This window comes from Bactrocera tryoni, chromosome 5 (genome assembly GCF_016617805.1).
Source record: "Bactrocera tryoni isolate S06 chromosome 5, CSIRO_BtryS06_freeze2, whole genome shotgun sequence".
NCBI classification, from domain to species: Eukaryota; Metazoa; Arthropoda; class Insecta; order Diptera; family Tephritidae; genus Bactrocera; species Bactrocera tryoni.
In genome coordinates, this window is record NC_052503.1 from 26779259 (window position 1) to 26804081 (window position 24823).

At 32.9% G+C, this 24823-nt stretch overlaps 1 protein-coding gene across 8 annotated transcripts in view; it reads left to right on the forward strand.

Moving 5' to 3' along the window:
• Positions 1–24823, forward strand: part of LOC120777162 (protein alan shepard) — a 153186-nt gene that overhangs the window by 121906 nt on the left and 6457 nt on the right. For 5 of the 8 annotated variants that reach the window (XM_040108304.1, XM_040108306.1, XM_040108311.1 and 2 more), the window contains 6 exons: positions 9820–10058; positions 11026–11084; positions 12000–12124; positions 21658–21799; positions 21860–22230; positions 24027–24191. In XM_040108304.1, the coding sequence (XP_039964238.1) occupies positions 9820–10058; positions 11026–11084; positions 12000–12124; positions 21658–21799; positions 21860–22230; positions 24027–24191 (1101 nt within the window). The remainder of the gene's footprint in view (positions 1–9819; positions 10059–11025; positions 11085–11999; positions 12125–21657; positions 21800–21859; positions 22231–24026; positions 24192–24823) is intronic. The other 3 variants (XM_040108308.1, XM_040108312.1, XM_040108305.1) reach the window with 2 other exon arrangements.

The following is a 24823-nucleotide window of genomic DNA, read 5'->3' on the forward strand; positions in this document are numbered from 1 at the left end:
AAATGCCTGATTTCTCAACTAACTGGCAAACATTTGATAGGCGGTCTGCTAAGAGGAGAACCTGGACTTTTATCATATATTTCTGATCAAGAGATGATTGATCAAGATGACTGATCAAGAAGCGTTGAAACTCGTTGAACCAAACAATTTTTGAAAACCGAACAAAATGCTCCAAAAACAAAAAGCGAATCGACAACCAATATTGCTATTTTTTCATTTTTTTTTGCTGATCTTTTTGATCTACCAACAAAACCACAAGTCCGATTGTTTTGCAAAATTGGCGCCATAGGATGGTGAGTCAAACAATTTATTTGCCAACTCTCGTTTGGTCAAAACTTATATGCCATGAGATATATGCCTCCACAAATTATATATTTTCCAATTTTTTAGCTCTCGCTGCTCCATTTTAGTGATGTTAAAAACAACAACAAACTTTATATTTAAAAAACAAATATGAGATATTATAAAAAAAGAAGCACATTGTCCACTTTTTAAGCCTACATCCACACGTAGCTATAAAACTTGCTATAAAATACTAAGCTAAAGCGTTAATTTCACAGATAGCCATAAAATAGCGTGATCCACAAAAACAATAAGAACAACGGTGGCAGTACAATTTTTCGCCCGTGTTTATGATTTTCACGCAAATTGTTTAATTTACAGCCGCGTACTCGTTCTTTTCTAATATCTCTGCTTTTATAGACTTTATTTCCGTTCCAATTACAGAGCTGCATACATACTTAGATATATACATATTTCAGCCTAATGTTTATTATGACTTCATTCGCCCGTTATTATAAACAATCGAATGGCAAATTTTTAAGTAAAAACTAAATTTAATTGAAAGCAAAAGGCATATTAGAGACGGAATACTGCTAAGAGCAAAAAATATTAAGACTTTGTTCATAATTTCAAAATTCTTAATTTATTCTTCAAAATCTATGTCGTCCCCATCAAAGTAATCTCGTTTAGCTCCATTACATGTGTGCCAACATTTTTTTCCAATCCTAAAAACATTTGTTCAAGTCAATTTCCGGAATAGCCTTCAATGCGCGTGGCGATTCACGTTTAGCGGCTTCAATTGACATAAGATGATTTCCCCGGGGCGACCGTTTGAGTTCAGTGAATAGCCAGAAATCACATGAAGCTAAATCAATCGAATACGAAAGTTGCGGCACGATTTTGGTTGAAGATTTGGCAAAACACTCACGAAGAATCAAACGAAGAATCAATGCAGTATGCGAGGGTGCATTATCGTGGGGCAATCAAGAGTTGTCGGCCTTAATTCCGCTCTTTTTACGAACAGCTTCGCACAAAAAACGCATAACACTTAAGTAGTATTCTTTGTTGACCGTTTGACCAGTCGGTAGGTATACAGAGTACACCACACCTCGATAATATAAGATAACTGTTAACATAACCTTCATTTTTGAGCAGCTTGGACGTGATATTTTCGTCTTCGGCTCACCTTTGTCACTATAATCGGCTGATTGATCGTCTGTTTCCGCGTCGTAAGTATAAATCCAAGCTTTATCGCCAGTAATAATACGTTCCATGACATCTTAGTGGTCAGAAACCATTGTTTCACAAACGTTAATACCACACTGTTTTTCAAAAAAATTTAATGATTTTGGAACCAATCTTGCTTTCACCTTTTTTTAGGCCCAAATGATCTTTTAAAATGGTTTTCACTGATTCTTTCGATATTCCAATGATGCTAGTAAGACCTCTGACTACTAATCCTCGATTGTCAAGCACCAATTCCTTTATTTTATTGACGTGTTGATCATCAGTTGATGTTAATGGCCGTCCTGGACGTGGTTCGCTGTCAACGTGTTCTCGTCCCTCTTTAAAAAATTTGTACCGATCAAAAACACTTGATCGCGACAAACAATTATCACTGAAGGCCTTCTCCAAAATTCTGATGTCTCTGACAGTCATACCAACATAGAAAAAAAATATTTCGACTAACGAGTTTTCACGTGAAATTTAGATAAAAGGTCTTACTATTTTTTGCAGTTCACCTCGCCCGTTTTGCGTTTGTATCCTTCTAGCCGATTTAGCTTGTGATATTTGTTAATATTCTTCTCATCCATTCAATCGATTTTGTATATGTAGATGTAAAGTTATCCGTACTTGCAATTTTTATTTTTTTTATGTATTTCCAGTTAATATACATACATATGTACAATTGATTAAATTCAAATTCATTTCTTAATTTCGTCGACTGACTTTTACTTTGCGACTAATTAGCACTGAATTTCTAAGTATTTTAAACACAAGTATTTAAACACACAAAAAGCCTTAAAGCTTATTAATGTCTCAAAATCTCTTTGCGCGTGGAAAGCGCTTTTTAGTCTAAGCTCTTGATTTCTGCGAATTCCGCTACGCCTCATTAGCCTTTCAATATTATTCAATTATTATTAATGTAGATACAATTTTCAAACAATATACAAAATAGATATACTTAATATAAAAGAAATATTATTGCCCCCGGGGATTTTTTTAAGCTGCAAAATGTTTTAACAGATCCCGAATTTTGGTCGCTGATTTAATAAATTAAAAGTTTCTGGCTCACGTGAGATGAGAGAAGACCGTTGAAAACAAAACAGCCTATGAAACAAAAAAAAAAATTTTTAGAATAAAAAAAATACTGGAACAATTGAATTAATATTTTGGGAACACTTTCATACATATTTTCAAAATATGGTACACAGTGAAACTTTTCAAAATAAAAATTAAATATTTGCGAGTTAAACACGATCTCCGATTACGCTAAAATCGCTAAACCAAAAATATTCTTTCTCTAGACAAGGACAAAATGGTGGCATTTAAAAAGTTGAATTTTCCCACATTTTCGGTTTTTTTTTGGCATTTTAAAATTGATCATTATATGGAGAACTACATTCAGAACATGCAGGACAAATAGTGATATTCATCACATCATTTTTTTTAAATAATTTCATATTAAGTGTGTCATTTAACGAGGATCTTGACAGGTTACTTAGCCTTCTCATCTTCTAAAAATTCTATTAATCAACCAAATGAAATCGATAATATTTATAGCACACGGAAAATGATGAGTTGCCTGAACAGTAATTCTGAGAATGTCCAGCCTTCAGAGAGTTGATACAGAATATATTCCAATGCTCTCGATATTCCTATTTAATAAAACTGGGTATTGGGTGGAAAAATATTAAACAAACAAACCGAGTTATTAAATTATGCTTGTTTGAGCATCACTTGGAAGCACGATGAACCAACTGATAGCTGCGGCCGCTTTCTACCTATTTTTTCAATTAACCAACCAAACACTTGAGATCGAATAGCTTTCTATAAACATCCCTATGTAATTTTCAGAGCTTAAAGTTTTTAAAATCAATGAAAAAATAATTTTTATACTCAGTTTTGACTCTCTAAATTTTTGAGCTGTAAAGTTTTTGACAAGAGAACAAGGAAAAATTGAACAGGCCTATGAGACTTAAAAACTCGCTTTCTTTTTGTTTAATATTTTATTATTTTTTTGCAGAAAAGTACATACAGAAAGGGAGTTTAGTCTAATTAGCAGTTTTAGTGCTTTCACATCTGCCTATTGGCGGGATTAGCAAAGCTAGTCTACACGAAGAGCAAAAATTATACAAACCATAATGCGGCAAATACGAAAGCATAAGCAGTCAAAGGAAGATTTAAAAAAATTAACAACAATAAAAACAAAAACACACGCATCTAGCGCTCGCGGGCAAAGTGCTAATACTTTCATAATTTCATAAGGAATGCGGTGTACATGAGCAAACGTTTACGCGCTCTTCGTGGCGCTCATTATTTGCGCCATTTTCGCCAGGCGGAACAGGCGGCACAGGCGACAGAATCACAACGATATGTCAATTTGATGCTTTTAAATGGATTATTATTCATTTACATTAACTACGCCACAGCGGCGCGCAAAGTTATGCCTACGCGAGACAAGAGCGTCACAAACACACACACACACATATGCACATGAACATGCACTTGAATGTGTGAACTCATAATAAAATGCATAAATTAGAGCAGCAGAGTGACAACAATGGCCGCTAGGCAAAAATTCAAAACATGCCCGCACACACAATGCCTCCCCATGTAAGTGTAAGTACATATATGTGTGCGTGAGTGTGTACTTCCACAAAAGTTTTGGTGTGGGTGGTGGTTGTGTGGCACAATAACAAAATTGCCAGCATTAAATAGAGCCAACAGCGTGCGACAAGTGTGATGCACCAAATAGTAGTCAGGCTGCTGAATAATAATAAATAATGCGCCAACAAACACACGCATGCCTACATGCGCGCTGACAGTCGAAATGTCCTTTCTATGTGCCACCCCGTTAACCCCGCATACGCAGTTGTAAGCGAGTTTATGTGTGTGTGTAAATTAAATTTATTTCGTACGTGTTGGTGATAAAGTTGCGAATTGTCGGCTGTAGCGTTTTCGTTGCCGCGCTTGCTACTTCCTGCATACAAATGTACATGCATTTATACATATATGTGTGTGCCTTTCTTTTGGGCACTGTGGCCTATAGAAATATTCACGCTAGTAAGTGTGCTTACTTACCACTTTTCACACCGTCATATGTATGTCCTTGCGCGCAAGTTGCTGCATGCCACACTAACTTTACATGCCAATAATGGGACAAGTGCCCACTCGTTCGTCGCAACATCGAATAATGAATGCAAAAATTTATACGCGCCTATGAATTTGGTTCTATGTACTATGGTACCACGTAGGCAGGAACTCACATATGTATACATCCTTTAGTAAATTGAAATACATAGCAAAGTGCTGTATGAGGGCACTTGGATACATCTGCGCTTAGCTAACTACAAGTTGCATCTATGGTATGTTGCCTTTATTTTACTTTGGTCTTAAATTATACTTTCGCCTCGACAATATTAGTTAAGTCCATGGCTTCATGGCAGCAGCTTTTCCGTTTCGTAAGCTGAGACCAACGTTAAACACTTTCTTCACTTGGACTTTCGTATGCAGACGGGGTTTTCCGTAATTGAAGCGATAATGGTTGATGAGTTCTTTCTATCCGCATGACATATACAAGTAAATATAGCTATGGTAGACTTTCGTTATTAAATTAGTGATCGGTATACTGTATATAGTATATATCCCGATCTTGTCAAACAGCCTACCATCGTTTTCTCATCACATTTTATACACCTTATCTTGTTTCTTTTCGCTCAAAACACAGAAATTACTCCCTCAATTTCGAGCAGCATTCAGCTGAACAATATGTTCGGAGATTATAGCGTTGCCTTAGATAATAATTCACGCCAAATTTCGTGAAAATCTCTTTCATAAAAAAAGGTTTTAACAGATCAGTTTTTATGGTAACTGTATCCTATAGTCTTCTAACACTTTTATAGTCGAAAGACACTTGTATTCCAAGGTAAGTTTCGCTTCACCCTCAGCAAATATTTCCGTTTCCAATTGGTTGAGACTTTAATCGATCTTTTCCACCGTGGTTTTGGCTTAAAATTCAGTCACAATCGTGGCTCAATGCGATAGTCCATTATCATCGTGAAGTCACTATTGACCTACTGTCCCTGCGGAACAAATTCATGATGCACCAAACCAGGAATATCAAAAAAAACAATGAACTTGACTTTGAATTTTGAGCGGCTTTGACGTGGTTTTTCTGGTTTCGGCTGGTTTTTTCCCCTCCATTCCGATGATTGTGGACTTGTTTGCAATTGTTTCAGCAATCCATGAATTTAGGATCGGAATTCGCATAATCAAGCATAAGAGCCCTGTTTACGGCACTATTTTTTGAAAAAATTCAGCTTTATCCGGACGAGTCGAGCAAAAACGTTTTTCATACCTAAAATATTCACCAAAATCATTCAAACGGCCTCGCGAGAGCTGTAGAGCCCTCTTGTCATCTCTCTGACACTTGCCTGATGATTTTCGAACACCGTATCCCTAATTTGTTTAATATTTTCATCAGTTGAAGAGGTCGAAGGCCGTCCAGAACGAAGCATGTCTTCAACGATCTCGCGACCGTCTGTGAAGGCTTTGTACCACTCGTAGGCTTGTGATTTTGATAAAACTGAATCACCGTAAGCCTTTTCCAACATTCACAACGATTCCGCACACGAAATTTGTTTAGAAATATAAAATTTAATTAATAATTTTAACTAAAGCTAAGTTTATAAGTTCGATTGTTATTGCTTGTAAGAATGTGGCAACACTGTCATAAGCAAGTAGACACTATTTAGCTACGGGTCTTCAAGTTACTAACGCTTTTACTGAACTTGAGGTTTTGAAGCGTGTTTTAAAATATTTTATTGGAAGTTTTCGTTTGGCAACACCATAAAAGAATATAAAATACTTTTTACATAATGGAACTTAATGTAATTTTTCAAAATTATTGCTCGAAAGTGTAAACCCAAAGTACATAAAGGGAGATATGCTGAAGAAAGGTTTTTTTATTTGTAAATAATTGGTAAATTTTTGTTAACCAGAAAAATAAATTCTCAAAATTAACTTATGTTAATAATAATTTATATCTTACAAAAAAATTGCGGTAAATATAGAAAATAACTGTGGACTATATAAAAATTTCACAGCTACATGCTTCTGAACAATAGAATTTCCTTACAGGCAGCTATCTGAAAAAAACACATACATTTTTTTTATATAGAGAAAATTATCAATTCATTGTTATTGTTGTTATTGTTCATTCATTTGATCGCATTCCATGTTGTTCGCATTCTTCATGCCAATGAACTTCTCTGATAATGAAATTATATCACTGATGGCGACTGACTTAGTTTTATGTGACGCCAGCAAACAAGCACGCAAACACCCATACAATTGTATGTGTTTGCGCACACACACATGTATACATATATATTGATAGTATAGCAGATATCATACTGGATTTGCTTATATGTAGTGTGTGCGAATAAAATAGCACACGCGCATCAACTTTGCGCAACAAAAACATTCTAAGCAATGACAAGTGCAAAAATGTCTTGAAGAAAGCTGAAATGTTTACGTGCTCACATAGAATGTATTTATGTTGAACTATACCCAGCATGCAAAAATAAAGAGCGAATGAAAAAATACTTGGAGCATAACTTAATCCAAAACTAATTGACATTGCGGTGCTCTTACGCCCGACCATATAATCCAGCTCTGCGTGTTATTGGGAGTACTCGATAGAGTGCCTATTGGTATTTATTTTCTTACTAGTTTGAAATCACTGCTCCTTGTTGTATTTTGGAAATCAGTTTCAAAACTGTTTTTAGTTGTAGAAATAGGTTAGTATATAGACACGAGTTGGACCACTGTGGCATCACGATAAAGTATTTTTTGGACTACTCTAAAATTTCTGGAACCAAATAAAAGATCAAATTTTTTATTCCTGCGAAAGAACATTCGATGCCACTATGTATGGAACTCGATTTCTTTTGCATGGCCACCACGGGCACGCTAGCAGAAGTCCAGACGCTGAACCCAATTTTCGCCGTTTTTCAAGTATAAATCGGCCGATATTGCTGCAATTTCATGTTGGCATAGACCGCAGAATTGACCTAGCTCCACAGAAAATAGTCTAACGTCGTCAAATCGCACGACCGAGGCGACCTATTAACTGGGCTATTTCGTGAGACAACACGTTCACCAAACTTGGCTTTCAACAAATCAATTGTGACATTCTCTGTGTGGCTTGTGGCGCCGCCCTGTTGGAACCACATATTGTCCAAGTCATCCAATTCGAACCAAAAATATTCGGTTATCTTTGAGCAATAGCGATTCTCATTCACAGTAACGTGCCGGTCTTGATCATCACGGCAGAAGTACAGTCCAATTATGCCGCCGGGCAATCCAAACCGTAGTTTTTTCGAGATGCAATGGTGACTCACGGACGAAGCCATTCAGCCAGAAATGAGCCTCATCGCCGAAGATGATTTTTTGATGAAAATTCGGATCATTTTCAACTTGTTGCTCAGCCCAATTCACGAACATACGACGATTCTGGAGGTCAAGCGACTTCAGTTCTTGCGTCGATTTGTTCTTGTAATAATGTAGGCCAACATCTTTTCGCAAAATTCGCCATAATCACGTCACGGAGGTGTTCAACACTTGAGAACGACGTGTGAGAGACTTATTTAGGTCTTCCTCAATTGATGAACCTATCGGTCTACTTTTCTAGCGTCCCTATTGAAAACCCCGTTAGTTGCCATTTAAACTGACAGATCCAAATCGAGTTCTTGTTTGGAGAACTTTTTTATTTAACAAGATATCATGACGAAATTTGGAATAGATTATTATTCAAGACAGCAGTATAATCGTCGAGGAAATTTTTCGTGTCAGACGTATGTATGTACTATATATAGCATATAGCTGCCATACAAACTAATTGATCATAGTCAAGTTCTTTTGTGAATTATAATAAGTTATAAAGGATAAGCAGGCAGGTATTCCAACATGATGAAGTGTTTAAACTATCATTATGGCATGAATGTAATCTTATTTTACGGTACTCAATAATATAATAATTTCTACATATTCGTAGATAAGTTTTTATATTTAGTCGCAGGTTTTATATTAGATAAAGTACAAGTAATCTTTCGAGGATTTGCTGCCGTTGATCATACAGTACATTTTTTATATGAGCCTATATCTATTCGTTTGTAATTTTTTCGGTAAACTGTATATTCATTCATAATATGTGTACTTTTCAAAGTTTCAAAACCTCAACTCATCGCAATTAGACTTGCGAGTTCGTGCGTGGGAAATTATTAAAGAGAGAGCGCCAAAAGTATACTTCAATCGGCAAATCAGAGTAAATATTGTACAATAGCTAAGTCTATAATTAAACACCCAATTTGTGTTCAGTTATTAATCAGGTATCTCACAAAATGAGCTACGTAATTCTATTGTTACTCCGTATTTTTCTCATAGTGAGCTGTTTTCTCGCACGTTATTACATAAGCAGCGGAAGTCAATTAAATGTGAGTGTAATGAAAATTGAAGAAAACACCTTCATTACTTTTATCTCAAAAAATAAATAAATACAAACAAGGTAATTAAAAAAAATTTCATTCACAAAGTTCACAAGCAAAATTTGTGCACTGTACATCATTTAAGTGAGATCGTGATATATTATAATAGCAGTTCGGAAGTAATTATCTGGTACTGAAAACTAATTTGAGTAATTTCATTTTATAATATATATATTTTTAGAATTTCAGTTTCATTATTTTATTTATTTCGCGGAAGTATGTACATTAGAGTGATTCAAAAAAAAATTTTTTTTTTTCGTTTCATACTTGGAAAAATAGTTTCTTAGACACTTCTAAGAAAGCCTCTCCAAACATGAGTTTTTAATTGTAACGGGAAGGTCCTCCTACACACAGTTTTCTATTTTTTCTTATTATCAGATTGAGAAATTTATATCTCGCTTCCAACTACTTGAAAAAATATCTTGTTCCTTGGATTTTGTAGGAAATTGAATGCTCTACAAAAAGGTCTATTATGATTTTTTTGTAAACCCAACCTTTTAAAAGATATTAACGGTTGAAGTTTGATTATTTTTGGGAACATTTTTTATTTCTTATGAATTTCATAACTCAATGAAAAAAAATTATTATGAATATACGATTTGTGTAAAATTTCAACTCGCACATGATATTCAAAAATTGTATTTATTTTCTACCACAAACATTGTCTAATAATTTTTACATCTTTCTTAAATTTTTTATAACTTACTACATTTTATACCAATTTAATTGCTTTTACTTATTCTTCCACACTTTTCCTTTTTTTCAGTACGGTCAGCGTGTACCAACTGCAGCATCGCCAAGTAATACGAACTCGAGCAGCTCATCAAACACCGGCTCACAGAGCGGAACTTTAAGTACTAGTCTGAGTAATACCAATACAAATACAACAATGGGTCCTAGTAACGGTACACAGCAACAAGGTGAACAATTGTCAAAAACAAATTTGTATATTAGAGGATTGCAACAAGGCACAACCGATAAGGATTTAGTATCTATGTGTGCACAGTAAGTATCCAATGATCAATTTAAGTAGATTTTTTTTTTAATTTTATTCGCATAAAAGTTAGATTACTAATTAAGAAAATTTAAGTTGGCGAATTTTATATGGTTTGATATTTTGCTGGAAATTTGAGCATTTAAACCCCTAACTTCCAATAACAATTTCCATTGGCAATAAATTGCTCTAAAAATCCACATGCAACCCTGTGAAGCAGTAATACGTGTTATGCTGCATTCTTCCCTTCTTATATTCTTGCACAAAGTCAGATATTAGTTAAATTTCGATATTATAGACCGGAAAGTTTCAATACCATCCGATCAAATTATACCCGTATTGGCAAAAAACTACATTTTCATGATGTCTTTTATAAATACATATATGGAATTCAGGTATTTTAGTACAAGTACATTTAGCATTGGAACGCTTCATAGCCTAAACATTAATCAAAATGATTTGAGCCAAGTAACAAGAAATCTTGAGGTTCTCATCTATTACTCTGATGTCAATGGGAAGACTTCCACGCACTGTTTCATTTTTCGATGCTATCGTCATTATCAGTGGTAGATCTATGGTCCGCATGTGGTAGGATTTTGATGATTTCACGACCTCCACTAAATGCTTTGCGGCACTCAAATCACAAGTATTTGAGTTCGTGATAAATTAGTAACCATGTTTTTGAGAGTCTCTGAGAGGGTAGCGGCTGAGCTAATCTACGAAATCACCATTTTTAAGAGGACCTCAACAAATAATGTTGGTTCTATAAAAAAAAATTAAAAACTAGATTTACAATCCCAAACTTGCTAACTAAAGCCAAAAAGAATCAGTTGTTTAAAAAATCCACGACTAACCCATTAAACATAATGTAATTACTAATAGCTCCTAGTAAAAAATTTTATATTAAAATGTGCTTAAAAAATTATAAATTTTACAATTATATTTCATTAAAAATTAAATGTAATATTTTCATTTCAGATATGGAACGATTATTTCAACCAAGGCTATTTTAGATAAAACAACAAACAAATGTAAAGGTATTTTTTTTCTTCACCATTTCTCATCTTTATTATTTATGTGTGTTTTTGTTGTAAGAATCCGAAAATTTGTTAAGCTCTAAAACGAAATACGAATCGAAAATTAATTAAGTTAATTAGTGACAGTTCAAATTAGTATTAAATTTTATTTAAATAGTGCAATGTATGCAAATAAATGTTAATAAAAAAATTATTACAAAAAATATTCTACAAAATTAAATTAATTAACTAAAAGGAAACATATATTAGAAAGAAATATTTTTCAAAATTAATTTAAATAATTAAAGAAAAAATATTTGTAAAGACTTGTAATTAAATGGCTGATGAAAAAATATTAATTTTAATGGAAAGAATACATAAAGTTTGGAGATCTACATATATATATAAAATTGTTGTTTTTTTTAGATAAAAAATTCATTTTTTATATATGTAATTATTATATAAATAACAATGAAATTTACAAATAATGCATAATATCTCCGAATAAACAGCATGCTCCATATATATGGAACTGTTTCGAATTTCGTATTTTGTTATAGGCTTATTTATTCGATTTTCAACCAGATCACTCAGATTTATAGTACCACTATCGAATTATAATAAACAATGCTAATCTCTTGTGTTTTTTTGTTTTTCTTTTATCTCAATGAAAATTTTGTTTTTGTTTTCCTTTGTTTCAAAATAAAAAACCTAAAATTTTTCCACATTTTTTTTTTTACTTTTGGTTCGATTCCACATAAATGCTTTCTACCCACTCATAACTGTTTGAAAATAAATTTTATACTCATTAAACATAAAATGCACACTTTTTCGAAACGGGAACTTTCTTTGCTTGAATCGCAATAAACATTATGCAAAAATAAACACGCTTATCTCACGTGCCGAAAACAAAAACAAAATATTCTTTCGTTTCAGGTTATGGCTTTGTCGACTTCGAGTTGCCAGCATATGCCGAGGGTGCCGTCAAGGGTCTACAAGCAAAGGGCGTTCAAGCTCAGATGGCCAAAGTGGGTATCTGGGTGCTTCATAGGCCGGCCATTGTACGTTTGTTTGCATGCAAGTAATACTCACCCCCCACCCCCACTTCTATATAGTTGGTCTTTATATTTTTTTTTCTATTTTACATAAACTTATATTTCCTTCTTTTGGTTTTGTTATTGAAATATTTTTTTTGGTTCGTTATTCTCTCGATATTTTTTAATGATAAAAAACAGCAATAAGTCTTATTTTTTTTTGGAAAATTTGTTAACTTATAAATCTAATTTTTGGGTATTTTTTTAATTATTTTCATCTGTTCTGTGAAGTGTTTTTAGTACTTTGAATTATATGATTCAAGTAATCCCGCAGTACCTTATCGTTTAAGATAACTAACACTATGAGTTCTAGACGTTCGAACCTAAATTTGCTGCGGTGAAGCTGATTTTCTACTTTTAATTGTTCTCAGCTAAAGTCAAAGTCAGTAATAATTTATTTAAACTACTACAAAATTAGTACATTTTGGACCAGTTCCTAGAAGAGCGTTTGTTCTCCATTAAATAAGCATCAACAAATTTAAAATTGACTGAAAACATACATTTTCAACAAAATTTAGACTACTGTGCAACTAGTGCACTTTGGACCAATACCAAAATTTCTGAAACTATCAAATTTTTCTATTCCACAAAATGTAGAATACCGCATAATTAATCCATTTTGTAATATAGTAAGGACCAGTAAGGCACTTACATATGTATAACGGTTCCCACGACATTCGGGTCTACGTCACCTGAACGAACCAGTGAATCTGGACCACTCTCCACTATTATTTGGAGACTTTTACCTCAACAAGGCACTCATATCGCGACAAAAAATATTATTTCAGCAGTATGCTATTTAAATTAAAAATTTTAAATCATAAAAACAACAATAATTATTCATATAATTTTATGATTTAATGCTTAAAAGGTATTACTGCCTTCCAAAAGTTTCAAATTCTTTGTATAACTAATTAAATGCTGCATAAAAACCCCAAATGCATTCAACTTATGTCCGCCACTCCCCACAAACATAAGTCCGACGTTATATTAACGTCCATATAAGGACTATACCGTTCATTGCTCTAATTATCGCCTTCAGTGCCAACAACAAATAAGCCAGCAAACACATTTATAGATTGACTACATTGTATCGCGGAGCGTTTCACACAAAGCCACTTAATTGCTTCGGGAAATACTCATACACATACATACCCACACATATAAAAATATGAACAAAAGCGAGCACCACATCCTGTTGGTCGCCTGTGAGCTTTCTTCAAGCAACAACAGCGCACACACTCGTACGCGCATTACGAGTAATGAGTTCAAAGAACTGCCACCCCAAAAATTGGCGCTCGCATTGATTGTCGCGGCGTTCCTTGGCGTTATGCTCGCTTCAGCGTCTTTAATTTTAATAGCGTTTTTATGCGCCCACAAGATGGATCATAAAAGGAAAATGGCTTTATTCGCTGTTGCATTGCAGCACTCCCTCCTGCAAATGTGTTTATGTGTGTGTGTGTAAGGTCTTCTCCACATTGTTGCAATGCATCGATGTGCATACGTTAGTAACTTAGCCAATTGCCATGGTAGTTGCTAGACGGCATTATAATTACATTTCCAGCAAATTTTATATGAAACGAAGCATGTCCACCTGCATTGTTCCCTAATTCGTTGGAAAGAAAACGGTGAAATTATATTGAATTCAGAAAACAAGCCAGGACACTAATAGCCAGCTGTCCGAAAATAAATGCACTACATTAAAGGTACTGTAGAGGTATGAATTCTTGGAAGTCTGCGAACATTTTTAATCACTTGCAATGCAAACCTTTAATTTTTTACGAAGAAATTCTACAAAGCATAGCTCTTCACGCATATTGACGTGCTCAAGCGAGGTAACATATGCTAAATTCGTACATGTTTGTAGCAAATACAAATACATTAGATAGTGCTGCCATATACATATGTACTTCCATTTCAAATTATAAAATGAGTTTCAATTCAACTTTTGTTTTTAATATCTTCGACTATTTTTTAATTACTTTCTTTCTTAATTCTTAGTTCATATTTGTAGTGCTCCCAAAATCCCATAACCTTAAATATTAGCTATAGAAACCAAAAACATACTTGAAACAAATGTAGTTGAATCATTAGTGAAATTTTCAAATAGACATTATTGGTACATGTATATTATACTTGTATGTATGTTACTCTATTTTCATTTATTTTACTTTTTTGTATAAATAGTTCTCATTTTTTCGGTTATAACTGTTGATTAGCGTAAATTTTATATATACCTATATACTCGTACTTAAATAGCATATCATTGATATGGCAATTATACAAGTATTCGAACTTATGAATGTATGTAGCTGTAGTTTGAGTAAGCTTTGGAAGGTTCAATACCATAGTAGGGTGACAGAGAGAAGCAGAGAGAGGCAGAATTTTTCGAAATGTTTATAATGCGCGATAAAAACATAAAATCATAGTAAATAGACAGGTTATAATTAATACAACTAATAATAATTTATTTAATGACTTCACCACAAATACATGATGAGCTTTTACAAAAACTTTTATTAGCTTTGTACAAAATAATGTATTTCAAATAATAAGCTTTCATTACAAATAAATTTTAAGCTTTCACAAAAACTTTCTTTGTCATGTTCACAATAAGATTTCACCAAAGCTTTCATTTTCATTTCAATTCTTTGAACGAAATATATTTCAAGCGATTGATTGTAATTTTTTTAATAATTCTATAAGAAATAATTTGAAAGCATTCACGAAGCTTTCTTACATTAGTACGGAATAATATTCTTAAAAAAACACTTGATTTTATTAATTCCATTACAAATCCATTTTTAGCTTTCACCAAAATGTTCAATACCTTTGAACGGAATATATTTAACAATTTCGTAATAACTAAGGTGGAAGCTTTCACAAAAACTGACATTTACTTTCTATTGAATAATATACTTTAAAGAGTAAACTGCCATTTATAATGATTTTAAGTAGTAAATTAGAAGCTTTCACAAAAGTTTTCTTTTTCATGTATATGATAAGCTTTCCTCAAAGCTTTCATTTCCTTTGAACGAAATATTATATTTTAAACTTTAATCGTAATTTTTATTAATTCTAAAAGTAATAAATTGGAAGCTTTCACAAAAGTTTTATTTTTCATGTATATGATAAGCTTTCCTCAAAACTTTCATTTCCTTTGAACGAAATATTATATTTTAAGCGTTAAATCGTCATTTTTATTAATTCTAAAAGAAATAAATTGGAAGCTTTCACAGAACGCTTTCTTAATTTTGAACGTAAGAATATGCTTTAAAGAAAAACAGTTGATTTTATTAATTCCATTATAAATACATTATTAGCTTTCACAAAAGCTTTCATTATTTTATAACGGAAGGCATATCACATGTCAAAGTTAAAGCTTTCAAAGCCCATATCTATTATGTAATCTCTGTTTAAATCTTATATTATATGTACTTATCAATTAATAATGTATCAAAGATATACAAAGCTACAAAGTTTTAATAATATTTCTAAAATTCTTAAACTACGACGGTTTTCAAATTCTCAGCTTTCTTGTTGAATAAAGTCCACTAATTTGGTTATCGTTACAAATTGTTACAAATATAGCTAAAAGTAACTGTTTATTGATTGATTGCCTATCACAATGCTTTCATATTCTCTCAATATACATATTTACTCAAAACTTCTTTGTAAACGAAAAAGTAGTGCAAGCTTTGACATCTTAACTGAACTTATTCTCAAAAGCTTGCAGCTAAAAAATTTGTGTATAATTTTCATTATACCCTCTGGTATAAAATTCCGAAATTTTGTGTCTACATATTGTAACTGATACTACTGCTAATCTAACACTCTTTCCTTCTCTCTCAATATCTCAATTTCGTATTTGATCTTCCGAAGCAAGTCTTACTCTTTCATTATTATTATTATAAAAAGTTGTTTACAAAATATAAAATTGAAGTATTTACTTTCTCCAATGATTCCTTTAGCAGTAAAGAAACAAAACTAATTTAGAAATTTGTGCTCCGGAACGTAGGTAACTGAGTACCATTACTTATTGAAACCGAAAACGAACCAACTAGTGTTTGAATTACATAAGTATATAAGTACTTAGTAAGTTAATTCTTTATGTATTTTTATTAACAGTTTTAGCGTAAATTTCAAGCAAATAATCAGTTCAAAACTAGTATTTATTATAAATGTAAATTTAGTAAAACAATTGACTTTGAAGAGAGCGTATTTAGTAAATTATGAGTAGTTGTTTTAGGAATTATTCTAAATAGAATTTTCAGTTATTCATCATACATAACACACGACATTAAATTGAGCATGATAGGGCAATAATCACACAGAGTTGTATTTGTGAGGCCGGTCATTATATTTGCCAGTAATTCTCAACTGGTCTATATTGAAACAAAAAAAATGAAATAGAGCGAATATTATATCTATAGATGCATATATTTTTGCATAATTTCCAAATTAGATTCACAATTGATAAATAAAAGAGCTTATTTTTTAAATCTAACTGGAATTCGAGTTTCGAGTTGATGTGCGTTACAAACATTCGACTTTCAAATGAACTTCTCTTCATCCATAATTTAAGGCAAACTTATTATAAATCATTATTTTAAGTTAGGGAAAGGCTTATTGTTGTTTTTATTGCTATATAAATTCGAAATATTTTAATATTTATTTCAAATATCTACAAAGCCAAGTGTATAAATAAACTTCCTAAACTATTGTAAAAAAGACAAAAGTATTGAAGCGGGGAATCATACATCATCTTTCACATACAATCACAATAACATTTACCTTAAAATTATGACAAAAAACATAAAATTGGCGCAACGGAACATATCGGAACGTAGTTATCTCTACACAACCAAAATACTTTCTATATAAAGAAACCATTTACACATTCATCTCTTTTTTGTATAGAATTAAATAGAGTTTACATAGTTAGTTCTAATTTTGATGAGTACCTAAATATTCTGCAAAAAAAAAAACAAATTAGTAACGTTCTAATGATTTTCTTAATTGTGACTAATACTGGAATGTTAAGATTTGAACCATTAGCTATATAAATTATGTAGTCGAAAGCGTTTTTAATTATGTATTATATACAAGTAATACATAATTAAATTTAAATTTGTAAAGTGTAAAACTTCATAAACGTAATACATAATAATTAAATCAAAAACATATTCAAATGGAGAGAATCATATACATGCGATTGTAGAGAACCAAAATCGCAAAGCTAACTTTCTTTTCAGCACATTCGAGAGCAGTTTACATTACTATTCGATGCTAGATTATGTTCTAACCTTAGCTTTAAAGAGTGCTTGACTTGTTTTCAAGTCAGCAGTCCCAAAAAAATAGACCTATGTATATAAAATAATATACAAAATATTTCTCTAATTTTCTAAAGTGAAGATCTAGTTTAATAGAGATATAGTTAGATCTAGATATAATTTTCTGAGAACCAAGTTTCTTTCTCAGTTCTATTGCGGTTATATCAGGGAGAACTGAGCTGTTTTCTTCTTTAAAAAATTCTCTCAGTAGAATATATAATTTAACTCTTTTTTTATTTCCAAACCTCAGAATAGAAGAAATATTTTTTTTAAATAATCGTCATTTTTAAACTTATAAAAGAATAATACCGAATTCAAGAAATAATTTTCTAAACTTCAAACAGTATTTTTTTTAATTCAAAAGACATAATGTTCTAACTCCGAAGTAGTCATTTTTAATACTAGAGGAGACTACAGAATTGAAGATATAATCTTCTAAATCGAAAATAGTCACCTCTAACCTAAGAAGAAACTACGGAATTGAAGAATTAATCTTCTAACTTTAAAAAAGTAATATTTAATTTCAGCGGAGACTACAGAATTAAAGAAATAATAATCTAACTCTCAAATAGACATTTCTTAACTTGGAAAAACCACAGAACAGAAGCAAAAGTCTACCAAATCTCAAAAATTAATTTTTCATCTTAGAACACCAGATCATTAAGGAAAGAAAATACCAGAAATGATTTTCTATCTCTCAATGAGATGAGATGATGATAACTCTCAATAATGATAGATGAGATTACAGAACAGAGAAAAAGGCCATTCCAAAATAGCAATTTTTATTTTAAGAAGAGACTAGTTATAGTACCGAAATAGAAGAGTAAATCTCCTAACTCAAATAGTCACTTTTGATCTCAGATTAGACTATAGAATAGAAAAAATAAATTGACACAGTGCTGAAAACTGTTCGGTATAGGTATAGAGCTAAAATTAAAAGAGAGTAGGAGAGTGCTGCTGTTAATGAAGTCACTATATAACTCTCCACAAACCACTTGAATCTTTCGACTACCTATTTATAATTTAACATTCAACAAAAAAATTATAATTATTATATAATGTAATTAACATTTAATGTATAGTTTCTAGTACTAAGTTGTACAAATTGAACTTTTTTCTTAAACCATTAAATAAACCATACTAGAGCATTTTTTTTAACAATTTGGACTACATATGTAGTAATAAAATTTAAGTGAAAAATATTTAACTTTTAGTAATTGCGTAAATAACCCCTTTTTGTCATTAGAATATATTTTTCCGATTAGTCCAGAGAATAAAACTTCATTTCAAATAGTAAAAGCTACTACTGCGCCGGCCTTATAAACCCAAGAACTTTTGAAATTTATGAAAAGTATTATATACATCTTTATATACATATTTACGTATATCAATTCATATTATATTTGTCACTAAAACTACTAAGCAACTAAGGTTATAAATGAAATATTTTAAGCTTATGGTTGTTCATTAGAAAATACGATATAAAAAGACTTTGGAAAGAAAATCATTTCTGAAAGCCATATATTAATCCAGGTCCTTCTCGATCTTTCCTCCTCTTCTGCTTCAACCGGCGGCTACTGCGCCGAATACTTTCAGAGCTGGGGTATTTTCGTATGACCTATCCAGCATAGCCGCTGTCTCTTAATTCGCTGTCATTTATGATATATGTACATATGTACATATTGTTCATGTATAGATAATGCTAGAGTATAGCAAGTATCAAGCTTATTGATGCTTCACAGTTCTCAATGTATGGCAAATACAGTTTGATATTTCTCTTAGTGTCAGCAATAAGAATTAAAATAATATTATTAACTTAAAAGAGAATGATGAAACGCTATAACATTACCTTTGGGAATGCTCAGCCTTCAGCCGGTTGAGGCGGCATATCTTTCATGACACCCAATGTTCCAACTTAAGGGCATTAAAAAGAAAATCATATATTTTATTAAAGCCATTGAGCCACAGAATAAGGCTAAATTGGTTACCACTTGGGTACACAATGGCCGTAATGATGGCATAAACGCGGCCGCCGGCATTCTGGCGCTCTGCATCTTATTTACAACCCATGCACCAATAAAATTAAAAGAAAAACTTTTTCATACTATTCAAAATTCAACAGATATGCTGCTCTACCTTAAATGAACTGTTTCGCATTTCAACAATTGTGTATTTAGCAATAGCACAACAAAAGAAGAAACCATAAGCTTTTATAATATTAATATTATGTTACTAACACTGATTAAGTTTCTGTAAGGACATATGAAAAGTGTGTGTGTGTATGTGAGGGTTCGTAAGAATTAAAATTTTGAAATTTTTTATATGAGGAAATGTATCCTAAGCCTAAAAAACTGACTTCATACATATTACAACCTCTCCGAAAGTATGCAGCGTAAGGTCAGAAGGTCAGTAATTCTTCTTAGGATACTCATCAGATACAGTATTACCTTCCATTTTATATTATAAATAAATTTAACTGCCATACCTAATCTCAAACTATGTTAGAAATTCGTAACTTTTTAGATTTTGATTAACTCGATTAGGTAAGGTTAAATGGGTGATCACCGATCGCACGTGGACTGCTATATGTAGTTCTTTGTGAAGAGAAGAACTCCTGTGTTCGAATCTATAAATTAGCAAAACGCTTAGTAGTCATTACAAATTTTCACAAGCGTTTAATTTATATTCCCGCCAGTTCGCTGGGATGTCTGAAAGTGTGCGCTCCTAAAGTTTAAGTGTTGACCTCTCAACTGCGGGAGAGTTTAGAAGAAAGTATTGAGTTTTTTCCACCTCATCTTCTTCCATACAGCTTCTGCAGATGACGTCTGGTAAGATTTCCAACCTTACAGCATAGACACCAAGGCAATGGCCTGTTAAAAGTCCCACAACCAGCGGAACTCTAGCCTTACTGAGGACAAAGAGATCACAAGATCTCTTGCGATTGATTGTCATTTCTCTGAACGAGGCTGAAATCGGAGCAGTGGAGCAGTTGATCTGCTGCTACCTTAATGGCTGCAACCTCGACTTGGAAGACACTAAAATGGTCAGGAAGTCTAAAGCTGCAGTTGATAGAGAGCTCGTGACAGTAAAACCTTCCAGCAACCTTCCACACCAAGCTTTGACCCATCCGTAAAATCCTCACTGCCCCTCTCCTCCAAAGGCTTCTTCCCACCCACAACTCCCTCGTCGGTATATGGGCAGAGAAGAACTATGGCGAATATATTGGAGAAGAAAATAGCACATGCTTAAATGTTTTTGTTATTATAATGATATCTGGACTGTATGTGCCATAAATGAACAAAACTATTAAATGAAATTATTTATTTTTTTCTAAATTAATTTAATTAAAAACAAAAAGGCTTTATGTGTGTAAAAATATTAAGGATTTACTGAAGAAACACACACACACTTTTCATATGAAATATGTAAATACATATATAATTAATAAATAGAATACTCTCTAAGCATATGAATAGGTTTATAAGTAATATCATTTACGTACACTAACAAAATGAAGTAACATTGAAGAACAGCACAACACAGTCATAATTAACACACATACACATACATAAGCATATACATACATACAAACGTACATATAACTAGGTATACAAATTCACATATACACATACATACATACTTACATTTACACGCTTTTCCAAAAATATCAGCCCAACAATGAAATTTAACTAACCAATCACTGTTCTATTTCCAAATATTTCTTCATCTAATGCTCGTGTAATGCAACGTTTACGAAAACTGCGGCGTTCTCAAATAATAACAACTACAAAAATCCACAACAACAACAACACAAAAATGCACCAAAACACTACACTTTTTATAATGAAACAACAACAACAACACTCAACTAATATATGCCATTATCAACATGAAAAAATATAACCACACTTGCAATATACAAACACAAATACATTGCGCTCGATATGCTTTGTACGTTTTACTTTTCTATGGCACTGTAAATGCAACAAAAATAAAAAATAAAAATATAAAAAAATATGAAAAAAATCAAACAAATTCGACGAAATATTCGTTTACTCATCACATTTTAACAATTATATATATGACCACGCCCACAAATACACACGCACATACAACACACCTGTCAACACGCGATTATACCGTGTATGATGGCAATTCACGAAACAGCAACAAGAACAGGATCCAACAAATTTGTACATTGCAAATTTGCCTCCACATTTCAAAGAGACGGACTTGGAGAATATGCTCTCGAAATATGGGCAAGTTGTGTCGACTCGCATATTGCGCGATCAACAGATGAACTCAAAAGGTAAACTCACTTGACATTGCAAACAACAAACTTCATATGATCTCTTATGATATTCTTAAGGTGTTGGCTTTGCACGCATGGAGAGTCGCGAGAAGTGTGAGCAAATCATACAGATATTCAATGGTAATACAATACAGGGTGCCAAAGATCCACTTTTGGTTAAATTCGCCGATGGTGGTCCAAAAAAGAAGAATCTCTATAAGAATCCTGATCCAAATGCGCGAACGTGGCGTGATCCCACCGAAGGGATGCCGGTCGCCTATGATCCGACTATGCAACAGAATGGTGTTAGTGTTAATGTTGGCACACCAATTGGCGTGCCGTATTCACGTTTTAGTGCACCACCGGTTAGCAGTTACCCAATGACGACTGGATCGCAATGGATACCCGGTTATATGATGACACAGCAAATACCGCAAGTTGAGGATCAAGTAAGTGAAATGCAACAAAATTGACATTTCATCGAAGTATTCAGTATAAGATTTTAACACTTCTTTGACCACGATGGAATTACTAAGTTTATGTAATATTTCAAATGTATACATAAGTATTTAGAAAATATATGATAGGTTCGTGTTTTCAAAAAAGTTTCATTCAAAACTCAAAGAAACTAGTAATTCATTCTCAAGCCTGGTAGGACGCTATAATAGAGAGCCTAGAAAAGCTTATCCAGGAAACGCACGGATACAAAAAGGTTTTGGCCGTGGTCTATTAACGCAGGGATAACCAGCAAACAACAAACAAACATCTATTCAATTTAAAACATAATAATGACGTAATATGTTCTCTTAGACATGCTATCTGATAGAGATTCAGATAATGCTTCTCCCCCTCAGCTCTTTCCTTTCACTTGAGTGAATCTAATAGCGTATTTTTGTTATTTTTCGAGTGAACCTTGAGATATTCGTTCGAAATGTTGGTTTGAACGTTTATGAAGCTGTTAATTTTCGTTTTCTGAATGATATGGAGTGCCTTTTAATTAGTTTAGGTTCTCAGCACCTTTGACAAGCATCTTTACACGACGTCGCCTTTGCAAAGGATTCAGGTCTTTTCGTTGAGTCAATCCATAAGATGTATTGGATCCTCTGCTATCTCTCTGATACCATCACTACAATCGTTAAGTAATATTTCTTTAACCTTTCCAATGTTATCGTCTTTATCGGAGCTATCAGTGGTGGATGCACTACTCGTATAATGCAAGTTTTCGATGGCTTTATGAACTTCACTGAAATATTGCTGTTCATGATAAAGTCGACTTTCCACAACGCTTCTTCAACAGTTGAAAACAGAAAATTTCAAGCAAACTTGGTGTTCAGTTTTTTTCAATGATAAAAACTTTCGAGTGGTAAGCAAACAGCTGCCAAATGAACATTAGAGAGATAAAACTAACATAAAAAGGATGCAACAATCCAGAAATAAAATTATGTATCAATTCCAGTCCGTGTCAAGTTTGATCACAGTGGCGACGTAGTCTCCAATACAATCGTTGCTCCATATTAAAAATATAGTTTCGAGAAATGTACTATATGTTTAATGGTTTACTTGGTGATGGAATTGACCCAAACACTCCGACACAACAACGATCGCACAGGAAAGGATTTTTCACTATACTGCCCATTCAAAAGTGCTTTTAAGGTCCCAGGTCACATTTTAAGCCAAAATCATTAATTTTAGATCTACCCCCATATGTGCTTGGGTTGCAGTTAGGTTAGGTTAAAGACTGACCTATGTACTCCTCTGTGAAGGTATTGAGGAACTCCTGTGTTCGAACTAATAATTTAGCAAAACCAATAAAAATTTGCATAGGTGTTTAACTTCCATTCCCGCCAGTTCGGTTTGATGTGTGAAAGTATGCGCTCCCAAATGCTTAAATCTTGACCTCCCTAACGCGGGACAGTCAAGAAGGAAGTGTTGAGTTACTTCCACCTCATTTTCTTCCATATGGCGTTTGGTAAGATTCCCAGTCTTACAGCATGGACGCCAATAAGGCATTGGCCTGTTAAAAGTCCCACAACTAAGAAGAAGCTAGCCTTACCGAACGCAAAGAAATCACTAGGTCTCTTGCGATCGATCTTGTGCCAAAATTTCCTGCGATTATGGGCAGAGAAGGAGCCGCAGAGTTATTCTGGGGCAATTTGGTATTTTGTTTACTCTTTTCATATAATAAAAATGTTTACGTTCAAATATTAAAAATCTCTAACATGTTGTAATGTCTTCTCTCACACAGTACATACAAATGGCTGCTGCCCCACAATTGGGTGTCGCATCCTACAAACCAGACGCTGTAAATCAGGTGCAACCACGCGGCATCTCAATGATGGTCAGTGGTGATCCGTCTGTGCCATATGGACCAATGGTGCCACAATTAGCCACATTGCAAATTGGCAATTCCGTAAGTATAAACTATTAATCTAACGTTTATGAATATTAGTGAATTTGAGTGAGTAGAAATTTCGAGTAGACTAACATTTTACAGAAAGTACATTCATTTTTGAAATATGCACGTTACGACCCGTTCAGTCAGACACTCGCATACATATATTTACTTATAGAAAAGTGAATAAAAATCCACATTCATACTGAGCACAAGTAACTTATGGCATTACAGCAATTGCTGAGCATTTTCGCAAACAAATTCTTTTTTCGAAGCACAAATCGATTTTTTTGTTGTGTCACAAAGTTTACCAAACATTCTATTGTATGTGTGTGTGTAAATAACACGTTTGGTTCAAGTTCAATTACAACAACACAATTTCGTATAACAGCACAAGAGTTCTATGAGATTGTAATTCAATGTTTTTATAAATTTGTATTTTTTAGTTTTTTTTGCGAAAACTTTTGCTGAAGGTGAAAGATGAAAGTTTTTTGCCATTATTTTTTTTATTTTTTTAAATGAAGAAACAATTTATTTTATTACATATAGTACTTAATAGTATACATAAACATGAAATAGCAAAAATTACATCATCCACCTTGTCCTCTATCCATTTCCATACACAAATTTTGTATATAAAATAATTGCAA